This window comes from Cylas formicarius, unplaced genomic scaffold (assembly GCF_029955315.1).
Source record: "Cylas formicarius isolate icCylForm1 unplaced genomic scaffold, icCylForm1.1 PGA_scaffold_9__14_contigs__length_23061073, whole genome shotgun sequence".
Classification (NCBI taxonomy): domain Eukaryota; kingdom Metazoa; phylum Arthropoda; class Insecta; order Coleoptera; family Brentidae; genus Cylas; species Cylas formicarius.
In genome coordinates this window covers 14,154,138-14,166,891 of record NW_026844365.1, presented here as the reverse complement: position 1 = coordinate 14,166,891, position 12,754 = coordinate 14,154,138, and the positions used below count along the sequence as shown (strand labels likewise).

At 35.9% G+C, this 12,754-nt stretch overlaps 2 protein-coding genes across 9 annotated transcripts in view; both read right to left on the bottom strand.

Annotated features, from left to right (window-relative positions):
- Positions 1 to 4,737, bottom strand: part of LOC132707263 (band 3 anion transport protein) — a 133,327-nt gene extending 128,590 nt beyond the window's left edge. The window contains exon 1 of the mRNA XM_060679049.1: positions 4,497 to 4,737. The gene's annotated coding sequence lies outside the window, so the exon portion shown is untranslated. The remainder of the gene's footprint in view (positions 1 to 4,496) is intronic.
- A 2,020-nt stretch (positions 4,738 to 6,757) lies between these two features.
- Positions 6,758 to 12,754, bottom strand: part of LOC132707864 (WD repeat-containing protein 47) — a 106,061-nt gene continuing 100,064 nt past the window's right edge. For 7 of the 8 annotated variants that reach the window (XM_060679857.1, XM_060679858.1, XM_060679856.1 and 4 more), the window contains 5 exons: positions 10,103 to 10,308; positions 9,698 to 9,875; positions 7,816 to 8,008; positions 7,434 to 7,763; positions 6,766 to 7,372 (listed from right to left, as the gene is read on the bottom strand). In XM_060679857.1, the coding sequence (XP_060535840.1) occupies positions 7,227 to 7,372; positions 7,434 to 7,763; positions 7,816 to 8,008; positions 9,698 to 9,875; positions 10,103 to 10,308 (1,053 nt within the window). In that variant the 3' untranslated portion in view covers positions 6,766 to 7,226. Of the gene's footprint in view, positions 7,373 to 7,433; positions 7,764 to 7,815; positions 8,009 to 9,697; positions 9,876 to 10,102; positions 10,309 to 12,754 lie in introns of all 8 variants that reach the window. The other variant, XM_060679850.1, reaches the window with a different exon arrangement.

Sequence of the window (12,754 nt, the reverse complement as noted above, 5' to 3'; positions counted from 1 at the left end):
GCTAAAAAAAATCCAAGAACAAACAACAACAAAGAAGTGTTAAACGAATAATGGAAATTTTTTAAAATTTTATTACCATTAACTTTGTTATTTTCGTTAATTAGAAGTTAAAGAAACACTACTCCTTAAATATAAGAAAGTTGATGTAGTAGAAATTATTAGTAGAGTACAAAGACCATCGACGAAAAGGTTGGGTTCTGAAATGAAATGAACATTTTACATGTGGCCAGTTTTCCAATTTGTCACCATTTTACGTACTAAAGTAAATTAACGTTGAATTTTTTTTAATGACATTGTTGGGATTTTGATTTATTGCAGTCGAATAAAATGATGCGTGAAATCGTCTTGAAAATAAAATTTCCCACTAGAATACAGTTTTAGAAATGTCATATTATGGTATAGTGCAGGCGCTGGATGGAATTGAGTCTGCAAATTGTCAGGACCGCATTTTGGCAATTGATTTGAGTTCAGAAAAGCTTGTAGATTAATAATCCGGATGTCGCCGGACATTTTATTGGTCCAATTTTTTTTTAATCCCCTTCCACCCCGTAGCGGGTTACGATAGCGAGCGCGTGCTATTTTTTTATTTTTTTTACTAAATACATATAATAATAAGTTGCCAAATGATTATAAAACAGCAATTATTTATAAAAAAAGTCATAAATTCTTTATAAAAAATTTATTTCATCAGAAAAATCAAATATAAAAACATATACTTAAAAAAAATATAAATAATCAGGGATTTACGTTTTTACAATCATTCTTTTTTAAAATGAAACAATAATTTGTTGTCAAACGAAATTAAAATAGAAAAAGAAAACATTAATTACGAATAAAAAATTATTTATTGAAAAAAATCATATACATATATATATATATATATATATATATATATATATATATATATATATATATATATATATATATATATATATATATATATATATATATATATATATATATATATTCTCACGTATTGATTCACGGATGGAAAAATGTGATGACACTATATTCCGGGATATCATCCGTTCGCTCGTTGAACTCCGACTGGAATCCTGCAAATCTTGCATCCGACTGGAATCCTGCAGACGTTTCGCCAAAATCTCACTTGGCATCTTCAATGCTCGCGCTCCGAAAACACTTCGAACACTGGCAGGATTCCAGTCGGATGCAAGATTTGCAGGATTCCAGTCGGATGCAGGATTCCAGTCGGAGTTCAACGAGCGAACGGATGATATCCCGGAATATAGTGTCATCATATATATATATATATATATATATATATATATATATATATATATATATATATATATATATATATATATATATATATATTCTCACGTATTGATTCACGGATGGAAAAATGTGATGACACTATATTCCGGGATATCATCCGTTCGCTCGTTGAACTCCGACTGGAATCCTGCATCCGACTGGAATCCTGCAAATCTTGCATCCGACTGGAATCCTGCAGACGTTTCGCCAAAATCTCACTTGGCATCTTCAATGCTCGCGTTCCGAAAACACTTCGAACACGAGTGTTCGAAGTGTTTTCGGAACGCGAGCATTGAAGATGCCAAGTGAGATTTTGGCGAAACGTCTGCAGGATTCCAGTCGGATGCAAGATTTGCAGGATTCCAGTCGGATGCAGGATTCCAGTCGGAGTTCAACGAGCGAACGGATGATATCCCGGAATATAGTGTCATCATATATATATATATATATATATATATATATATATATATATATATATATATATATATGATGACACTATATTCCGGGATATCATCCGTTCGCTCGTTGAACTCCGACTGGAATCCTGCATCCGACTGGAATCCTGCAAATCTTGCATCCGACTGGAATCCTGCCAGTGTTCGAAGTGTTTTCGGAGCGCGAGCATTGAAGATGCCAAGTGAGATTTTGGCGAAACGTCTGCAGGATTCCAGTCGGATGCAAGATTTGCAGGATTCCAGTCGGATGCAGGATTCCAGTCGGAGTTCAACGAGCGAACGGATGATATCCCGGAATATAGTGTCATCACATTTTTCCATCCGTGAATCAATACGTGAGAATATCATACACCTTTACGGGAAGGAGACCTTTACAGCCCCAGTGTTCGAAGTGTTTTCGGAGCGCGAGCATTGAAGATGCCAAGTGAGATTTTGGCGAAACGTCTGCAGGATTCCAGTCGGATGCAAGATTTGCAGGATTCCAGTCGGAGTTCAACGAGCGAACGGATGATATCCCGGAATATAGTGTCATCACATTTTTCCATCCGTGAATCAATACGTGAGAATATATATATATATATATATATATATATATATATATATATATATATATATATATATATATTGATACATACACACTTGAAATAATAATACAAATAATAATTGATGATTTATATTTTTATAGTTATTATTCATATATTATGACGCTATTTTAATAATTATTTTAATGATGATTAAAACAGAAATTAATTATTTAAAATTATAAATTGTCACCAAGAAATTTATTTTATCAGCAAAAATAGTTATAAAGATACGTACTTGAAAGTAGTGCGAATAATCAATGATGCATATTTTGACAGTCATTACTTGCACACTTGCATAATGAAATGCAAGTTAAATTCTGTTTTTTGCAATGACAAGCCATGGTGCGGTAATACGATGCACACTTACAGGGCTGAATCAAAGACTCTGGTAACGATGGCTTGGTCATTTGTCGTGGACACAGGTTTCCATTTCTTTCTTCATATCCAAATGAATTGTAATCAATAGTTACAATTTGAGTTTGATCGGAATTTATCCATAGATAAGTTTGCACGGTAGCTCTTAATAAATGTAAATGCAAAGCATCAGACGTGCAAATGACTTTCATTAAATTTAAATCGAAGCCGATTTTTTGTGAAATCAATTTAAATCGGAGTTCATCAGCAGTCGATCGGTTTTTTGAACAAAGATAAGTACAAACAGTTTCTAATTTTTCCAACTGTTCAGTACTTAGATCTAAATTTCCTAGTGGTCCTAGAGCCTCTTGTACGAAATCTAGCGATGCAATACTCAAACAATTTTTTTTGCGCCTATTCTACTCGTTGTATCGCAGCCACTTATAAAATGCAATGCTGGTAAAATTCGACAAATATTTTCACTGCTATACCAGCTCTCACACCTGCATTTCTTAGAATGTTTTTGTATTTTTAAGTATATACCTTTATATTTGATTTTTCTGATTAAAAATTTTTTTTATAAACAATTTATGACCTTTTTTTAATAAATAATTGCTGTTGTATAATCATTTGGCAAATTATTATTATATGTATTTAGTAAAAAAAATCAAAAATTATTACTAAATTAAATATTAAACTAGACCCATAGCACGCGCTCGCTATGGTAACGCGATACGGGGTGGGAGGGGATTAAAAAAAAATTGGACCAATAAAATGTCCGGCAACATCCGGAATATTAATCTACAAACTTTTCTGAACTCAAATCAATTACCAAAATGCGGTCCTCACAATTTGCAAACTCAACTCCATCCAGCGCCTTGTCTAGTACATTATCCCAAAATTATCTTAAGCATTTATAATTTAAAAATTAAAAGAAAAATAGGTATGGTCAAAAGAAGACATTTTTTTAAAAAAGAATGCAAAAAAGAAATTTTATTAAATAACAAAATTTGGGCGGGGGGTCATCCGATAGACTATTAAAAATTACGCCTAACGAACGGAACGCCCTAGCTGTCATTAAAACTATCAGAAACACGTTTTTAGAATTAAGAGAAAGAGAATACAATTTTTTTTGAAAAATTAATGATTCCTGCGACGGCAGCTGGGGTTTCCACTTTTTTTGAAGGAAACTTTCTAACGCTTTTCGAAATATCCCATACCAATTTTATCGTGTAACATCGTTTTTACACATATTTTTGATTTTTTTAAATATTCGTCTTCTCATCCCTTAATGCATTTCTGATAGTTTTCAAGGCATCTAAGGGGTTCACAAACACTCAACGCCCCCAAATTTTAGTAGTTTTTATAAAAATTTATAAAAAATATTTTCTTGCCTTTTGAGATAATAAAACTGAAGAATCACGATAAACAAATGGTTCTTCTTAGACGTGGAACGGTTAACTCACTCTGACTAGCACAAAATTAAAATTCCGCGTAAAGGTGCATTTATTACTTTTTATAATTAGCAATGTTTATTCAGTGAAATTTAACATGCTGTTAACCTCGTCTCTTCGAGACAATGGGACCTCATCCGTTTGAATCAACGTGCAAAAATAGAAATAGTTTCTCTTATGGCCATGGTGTTGGGTTTTCTCGACGTTATGGGACCTCTCCTTAGCAACCGACGTTTATTTTTAGAGCCGGCTTCTCAACACCGGTGCCTAATTTACAAGCACCCATTTCTTGGACAATTTCAAAAATACGCACTGAGAAACCGTCTGGATCAAGCCTTTCACCGTTAAAACAAAAATAATTGCAAGTCTCATACCTTTCAAATAATCAACCGAAATATGAAACGCCTATCGCGTTACATATACATTCAGAAGACAGGTCTAGAAACCTTAACCTCAATTCAGCTGTTCCCACATACTTTGCAACGAGTCACCGCGTAGTACACTAAACGATTACTCTATTTTTTCTGGTACATTTAAATATAAACACCCGGTGTGTCTTGGCCGGTTATGTGTGCATGTGTTCGCGCCGCTGCGAAAACTAACCATAACAACGGACCGTGCCCGAGCAGCAGTAAACAGAAAGAGGAGCTTTGGGTTGGTATCGGGTGGATGGGCCGTTGAAAGCGCCTTCTACAAGTCGAAACATGTCCTGACACGAATTCTGCCGGTCAAATGGTCGAACATACATGATTTGTTTGGACAGTGCGTTGACTGCGTCCGTTCACGTGGGGAAAACAAGAGAGATCGGCGTGGAAATTCGGACGTATCGATTTCTCGCCCATCTGCCGGCCAGCCGGCTGAAGCAGGTATAGCGACCGTTTTTGCCACGACTTGCGCGCCATCTATTGTAAAATTGAAGGAGCATGAGAACTGGTATTCAACATTTACACTTCTACATGTATGGTAGCTAGTAATTCAAAACCTAAATCTATAATTTGGTATGTTGTAGATTACAGTTAAATTGCAGTTAATTGTCTGTTATACTTCATAATAATTTTAGTCTTTTAGTAAGTCTTTCATTGTATAAAATTCAACGTAAACAACAACTGCAACCCATACCAACAAGGAAGGAATTCCTGTTAAATTCAACATAGGGTTGAGGCCATACTGAGTTCTTTGAAAATCAAGAGTGCGCCTTGATGTAACTGAGGGACATTATGTTACTTTCCAATTTAGAAACAAAGAATTTTACAGCCAAGAGAATGCATGCGTTATATTGGTCTACTCCAAGTTGGAGCACAGTTTGAAAACGAACAAGCAGCATTATTATTAACAAAATCAAGGGTATTAACACTCTCTCGGTAAGTCTGGAAAGTTTCCATTGCCATCCACTTTTTGATATTATTCTTTGTTAATTCACGTTGACGTTACTATTCACGCAACCTGTGATATCGTTTTCGATGTTGAAACTAGAGTTGTGTCAATCGTGATTGATTCGGTCACTTTGATTAACCACTGCATAGGATTGAACGACCGAATGCCACTTCTTCGTAATGATTCGATCACCTTGTTCGCTCTTGCAGCCGCCCTGACCAGTATGAAGTTTGAAACTAAAAACTCTTCCAACTGTCATTGTCTTTATTTAGCTTAATTAGAGATTTCAGACAGATGAACTGACGTTCATCATGAGTCCACTGTTCAAACTTGATAACCGACAGTGATTCACCCGTCTGGAAGTTTACCTTCAACTTCCTTTGCGAATTAAACGCTCAATTATTATTAATTAGTGAGAGTAGCAGTGTTCTTATAATGACCTATATTTATAAAAAAGGATGGATGCCATAATTAGAGAAAGAAATTGTATCGAGGTTCCCCCTTAGAGTAAAAGAATAATATCTAGATAACAAGCAAAGTAGGACCAAAAGTGAATGAAGAGAAGACGAAATAGTTGTGCATAAATAGAACGGGACGAAGGTATAGATTAGGGCAAAACGTCACAGTGAGCAACTTCAATTTCATTAACGATAAAAAATTCCTCCTACTATGTGCCTTCTCTCGAGAGGTTGTCGACAAATATGGAAAAGTCTTCCCTATTTGGGATTCTTTCTGCCATGCATATGTCCAAGGTAGGAAGTTTTTATAATTTTAATAAGAGTAGTCAAAAGCGGGCGGTTGTTTCTCTCAGAGTTTCTTGATTGGTTGTCCTAGAGATCCAGCTGATTTGAAGCATTCTTTACATGCACAGTTCCAATACGTTAAGTATTTTTATGTCTTTTTGTTTTAACGTTCATGTCTGGCATGCCAAGGGTTCTCAGTTGAAATGGTGACAACATATGCATATGCATCTTCAGGAATCCTTGGCTGTTGCGATCTCAATTCTTCTTCTGATCTCTTTTGAGTGATAAGATTAGTTCTATACAATCATTAGTGGAAAATATAAATAAGAATGATTCATGGGTTGGTTCCAACTTGAAGACAACATAACTATTTAATTTTTCAATTAGGTCTTGCCCGGTTGAAAAATACCATTGAATTTATAAAAGTAAAGAAAAACTACTTACCTCCTCACCACTCGAACTGATGATGCCAGCTTATTATCGATTAGATTTTCAGCGAAGAAGTAAAGTTCAATTTTGTATTACAGGTTTATTGTAATAAGTAAATACAAATACATTTAAGTAACTACCAATTAAAACGTTCCTTAACTTGGTATTAAATAACACAACAACGCATATCTTAAAACTTTCATCTAAACATTAATTTAACATAAATACTGCAGTAATGTATATTAATAAAGTTACAACTTTATACAAAGCTTTAAAAAGTGTAGAAATATATTATTTATATACAGTTATTACATAGTTTCGTCAGGTGTTGTCTATATTTTTCCGCGAACGCCGAATATAATTTCAGCTGATGATGAGAACAGAATCTTGTGCTCCGAAAATAAATGCCAAACGGAAAAATAAACACACCGGCCGTTACGTATATATATTTAGAGCGAAGCCAATAAAGCCTTTTGTTTCGACTGCTGCAAAGTTAGTGCAGCGCTTGAGTATCGGTTAGTTCAGACTTAGGGATAAACGGGTTTACAAAAAGAAGGGTTAAATGGGCGGCAACGCCCACAGGGTGGCCGTCTTATCGGCAGACGTCGACAGGAAGGAAAACTCGGAAGGATGCCAACGTCCGGAAATCACCTTGTCGCTGTGCTGGGCTACCACCACGCTGGGCAACGGCAAAGTTAAATCGCCTGAAATAAAAAGAGCAAAGGGTTCCATAACCGAATACCATTGCCATTTTTGATAGTTTACCTTGCAAGTCGGTCAACACCAACTTGTTATCATATCCGCCTGACAGAAGATAGTATGCTGATGGTGAGAACCGGATCGACCTGATGTCGGCCGAGTGGGGTTTGAAACACTGCACATTTCGACCGCCTCTGATGTCGTACAGCACGCAAGAAGAGTCCTCGTGTCCGGACACTAACAGCCTCCCGGAGGGGTCCACGCAGAGGCTGGCTACCGGAGAACCTTGACGGGTACCCGGCTGAGTTATGGGCGTCACCATGTTGACGCAACCTCGGGTTCGGAGGTCCCAAAAGCGTACCGTTTTGTCATGAGAGCCGCTTACAAACATGGCACCTACACGAATACTCCGTTGGCGAAATCGTGCAACGCAATGATGGATACTCACCACCCCAGGTATATAACGAGAGTATATGTCCCGTGTGGCCGCTGAGAGCTTGGAAGGGGGTGCCGGTGGCGCAGTCTGTGACGTAGATTTTACAGTCGCCCGCTCCGCCGCTGATCAAGAGGCTGGACTTGTTCATGGTGTCCTCGAGGAAGCAAATATCCCTGACGGTGCCGTCGTGCATTGTCAATTCGATCTGGAAAAAGCATAATATTGACCATAATCTACAAGCAATAATAAATAAATAAATAAAATTTAACTGCTATTGGTAAAAAAATCGAAACACGCGGAGGAAGGTTTCATTCAGAAAATTTAGTGTACAAAGTCGTAGTAATTAGAAGAAATTTTAGGGGAATGAGTCACAAATACTGGGAGTATAGTGGTGACCAGTGTAATTTACTTACTTTACTTTGGAGTTAATGTGGAGAAATTTTCTGGTAATAAGTGTTTCAAAACAAGTTTCATTCTGAAGATGAATCAAGAAATATAAAATACTTTGCTTCTGTAGAGGTAGAAGATATGCCGTACCATAAGATGAGGTATGTTTTTATTGGGAAAGTCCATAGGGAATAATAATAATTAAATGAAGCCTGCAATTTGATATGTTTGATAGACCAAGAGAAAGGTATGTGGTTCAAGTAAATAAGGCCTATATTTTCTATATTGCATCGAAGATGTAAACAAATACGTGGTCCTACTGTGCTGTTTATATTTTTTATTTTAACTTTTCTACAGAAAGAATCAGATCTAACTACTTTTTAAACTCTCCGCTTGTGCGTGCGGGAACGCAATTGGGAGAATCCTTCGATGAAAATGAACTGCTTTTCTTTTTGAACGATTTTATTTGCACACTTGTACAAACCGAACAAATTTGCGTCTTAATTCGGGAGGTTTTTGAAATAGCTTCCGCAAGTTGTCGTAGCAAGACGCCGACTGGGGAGGCTGGCGCGCGGGTGCGTCGTTGATGCGCAGCAGTTTTTTTAAACTTAAACACCGCTTATTTGATGTACTCCTGTTTTTCTGAACAACGAAGATACGGACTTAATCAACTTAAGCGTACATTTGTTTAAAATAAACCCATACAAAATTAGGAAATACAAATACTTAGGAAATATCTAGTTGTTTCTTTTGTATTCCCGATCTAATCTTATGTTTAATATGCGCTTTCCTGCCTCGTCTGCCTGTTGGTTAGCCTTTTTGGTTCATGAATAAATAAACATAGTTGGCGTTTCTGGAATGACGCCACGATGGTTTTAAATAATGTATTTCTTATATTTATGATCCCTAACCTAAGATAGTGATAGTTATTACTGCTATTTGGCTAAATTGTGATGCACTTGACGCTCGTTGAATTACATTATCAATCAAAGGTTAGAAAGAGTGATGACAAATCAATATCAATTTTGACGAATATAACCTGAAAGGCACATAACCAAAACCGGCATTGATTGTAATAAAGAAATTACGATCATTTTTTTCTTTTTTTTTGTCTCCGTCAGTTCACATAGATTAAACAAAAATAACCAGAAATGGCGCTATTCCAGAAAGGTGAAGTGCCAACTATGTCACACTTCAGGATTTTCCAGAATTTATTAATTACTAAGGAAGAGGGAAATAAATCATGTTTTGATTTTCCCTCTGGTGATCGTTATTTTCATTATTGTCCTCGAAATATAGAAACACAGAAATTTTCACAACATTTTTCTACATACCTGTATTTATTTATATAATAGAGGCCAAATTAGTTGCAATTTAAGATATTTTCAGTGGTAATTCGGGGTAATTTATGATTCAAGTGGTAACTTGGCGTACACAGATCCACTACCGAAACTCCCCTCGGAACACACCCATGCGCTACGAAGGTCAAAATAAAAAATAAAAATACCTCTTCTCCTTCTAAATTGGAAGTATCAGCGTTGAATTTCATCAGCTTTACAGTCTTGTCGTTGGAACCCGTGGCCATCAGGTCGCCGACTGGGGACCAGGCCAGGCAGTAAATCGATCCTTTGTGGTGTTTGGTGCGTTTGAACAGAACCATGGGTTGATAAGTTTGGTGGTCTTCCCTGCAACGATAAGCTTTTGTTACCTATTCTACCGCTTCTCTTGGATAAACACTACAAACTTTTAACTACATGGAATTAACGGCGATTTAACGAGAATCAAAATGCTATTTGGTGATGGTCGAAATTCTTTTAATGCCTGTCCCCCTACTTTCTGTTATTGTGATGTATTATTGACTATACTATCGACTTTAAGCAAAAGAAACGAAGTAGATATGAATGATACTGACCTGAGGTCTGCAAGTTTGGGATATGCGCATATTCGAAGCGTTTTGGAGTTGGAACCAACGGCATACAACTGACCCCCGGGGTGGAATTCTGCGCATCGCACCGCTTGGACATCTTCGAGGGTCGTGACCGCTACGAATTTGGGTCTCGATCCACCGTTCGCGTCATTGGCGTCGCCGTGATCCGATGTGGCATTTCTTGGTGCCGCCTGAAACAAAATATACATCCATAAATGTCGATTCAATAGAGTTGGTGAAAAAAAAACTAGTATTACCACTATCTAAAGCTAAGTCAATAACTTATAACTAAAGATATCACAGTAAAATGCAACAATAAGTGTCATAAGGAACTAAATGAGATGGCAAGTCAGAATAAAGTGAGCCTGCCACCAGGACAACAAGGCCACCAAGGTAGCGAAAAATGGACCAAATTTACAGCCCGCTACAGTAACAATAATGGCAGATCTACTGACAGACGGTTGCCACCTTAAGAAAGAGTACTAAGCCTAATGTGAGTGGAAGAAAAGATGCCAAGAAATGGAGCAAACCCGTGGCAATGAAATGAGAGATAAACTATAACTATAGAGGGAATCACAATATTTTTTGGATTGCAGCGCACCTAAAGGCCATACAATTTTTTTGTTTTTTTACCGTCTTTTTAGTTCACTTCACGTTGGGATAAATTAATATAATTTTTGTTTTTAAAATATTCCCTACGAATCCCTAAAGAAAACAATTATGTTTATGATCACATTTTGTCTTTAAATCCCGAAGTTTTTTTAAAATGGAGAAAGATTAGCACGGCAAGAAAAGTCAAAATGTGTTACGCCATGCTCCGCTCGCGTGACTAAAGGGGCATTAATAAACTTTTTCCATAATATACGATTAAGCAAAAATAATAATCCCAAATCAATAACAGCAAAAGTATCAATTAAAAATTGCATTTTTCCTTGTAAAATTTAGACCGCAATTAAAAGCTTGTAGCAATTAGCATAAACATTTATGAGTGGTCGAATATTAATGAAGAATTTTAAATTGCAGCCGTTCGCGTTTCGATTTATTGCGTCGTCTTTTGGCCGTACGGAACTAAAAAATTTAGTTAAATGCGTGCTGTAGTGTTAGAAACGCATAAAAATTGCGTTTTATGTCTTTATTCGTATTTGCTAGTTGCATACGTTTGGCTTTCTCTGCGATGCGTTTAAATTAAACCGAGCGGATTAGCCATATTGACTTTATTATCAAAAACGCGAACTTTCAGAACTGATAAAACGTCTTTTTAACATTGACGCCTAACCAAAAATTAGTACATTTTTTTTATAACCATATTCTTATGAGGAATGCTTTCTAAGATACTTCATTATCGTTTATTTTTTAGTTACACTTTGCGTACCGTAGAGTGTAGAGGTTGGAAAAAATGGAAGAAGTCCAGTATACCGGATGTGTCATAACTTATAAGCAGCATGCTTAATAACAAGCTGTGTTTAAAAATTAGTTAGTTAGTTAGTAGTTAGTGAAGACACAGGATGACAAAGATATTAAATTAATCAAACAACAATAACTAGGGTGGTCAAATTTTTTGGTGTCATTAGACCAGCCAATTGACTGAAATAGTTTTAAAAATACCATGAAATTTATATTTGGTCGTTCTGGGAACCAAATGGAGTCGATATTATTATTCGGATTCCCCGTATCGTATTCAGATATTCCTCGAAGAGGGTTATAGGTAAATTGGACATCATCATTAAATAATGATAGATAGTACTCTACAATGGCAAGATGTTATTTAAAACATTTTTTGATCAGTCAATTAAGAAGTGCTGAATTAACCAGTCCCAACACTAACCATAACACTTGCCGTAACACACTGTGAAATGCAGACTTCTTGTCCATTGATAAAATTAAGATATTGATATTCTCTATTACCTGTTTTATGTAGCAAAAATTACTAGTATGAAACCAGATCAGGGTAGTTATAAAACAAATACAGAATTAAATATCAAAGCGCTCTCTAGGTGGGTCTAAGGTGCAAACTGATACCGAATTTGCATTCCTTCACCTTCAAAAACGTTAATACATTTTTTTTGAAATTATTGAAATTTTTATAAAATTAAGTCTCTTTTTCAACGACTGATACTTGATGAAAAAACTTTTTGATTTTTATAGAGTCACGTCTGTCACGTACGCGTTATGCGACGTCCTGTATAAAAGAATCCGATAAGCTCGGGAACTACAAATAAAAGTAATAAGACTGACCGATTTTTGGAAATAACAATAATGATAAACAGTCCTTACTCGTTTAGATAAAATAAATTAGGTATTATATTACATTATGGAAATCAAGAATAAACATAAGCAGGTATGAAAAAAAAAAGAAAAAAAAAACACCTGTGCAAAATGAAGAAAAAAAGGGGGACGCTACTGATGCAAAATTACAATAGCGAAAAGCAGGTTAATATGATAAAAGAGCTTACATTGTAAAAAAAAATGTAAAACGAAATATAACAAATTAACAATAAAAAAAATTCTGAATAGGAAGATTTTTTTACCGGACTCTGTTATCAAAAACGTGTTTCAATTGGGCAGAATTATTGCGCCTTGTGGCGAGTATTAGCTGAATGAATGTTTGAGTTACGAGTAAGTATCTCAAGATTTTTT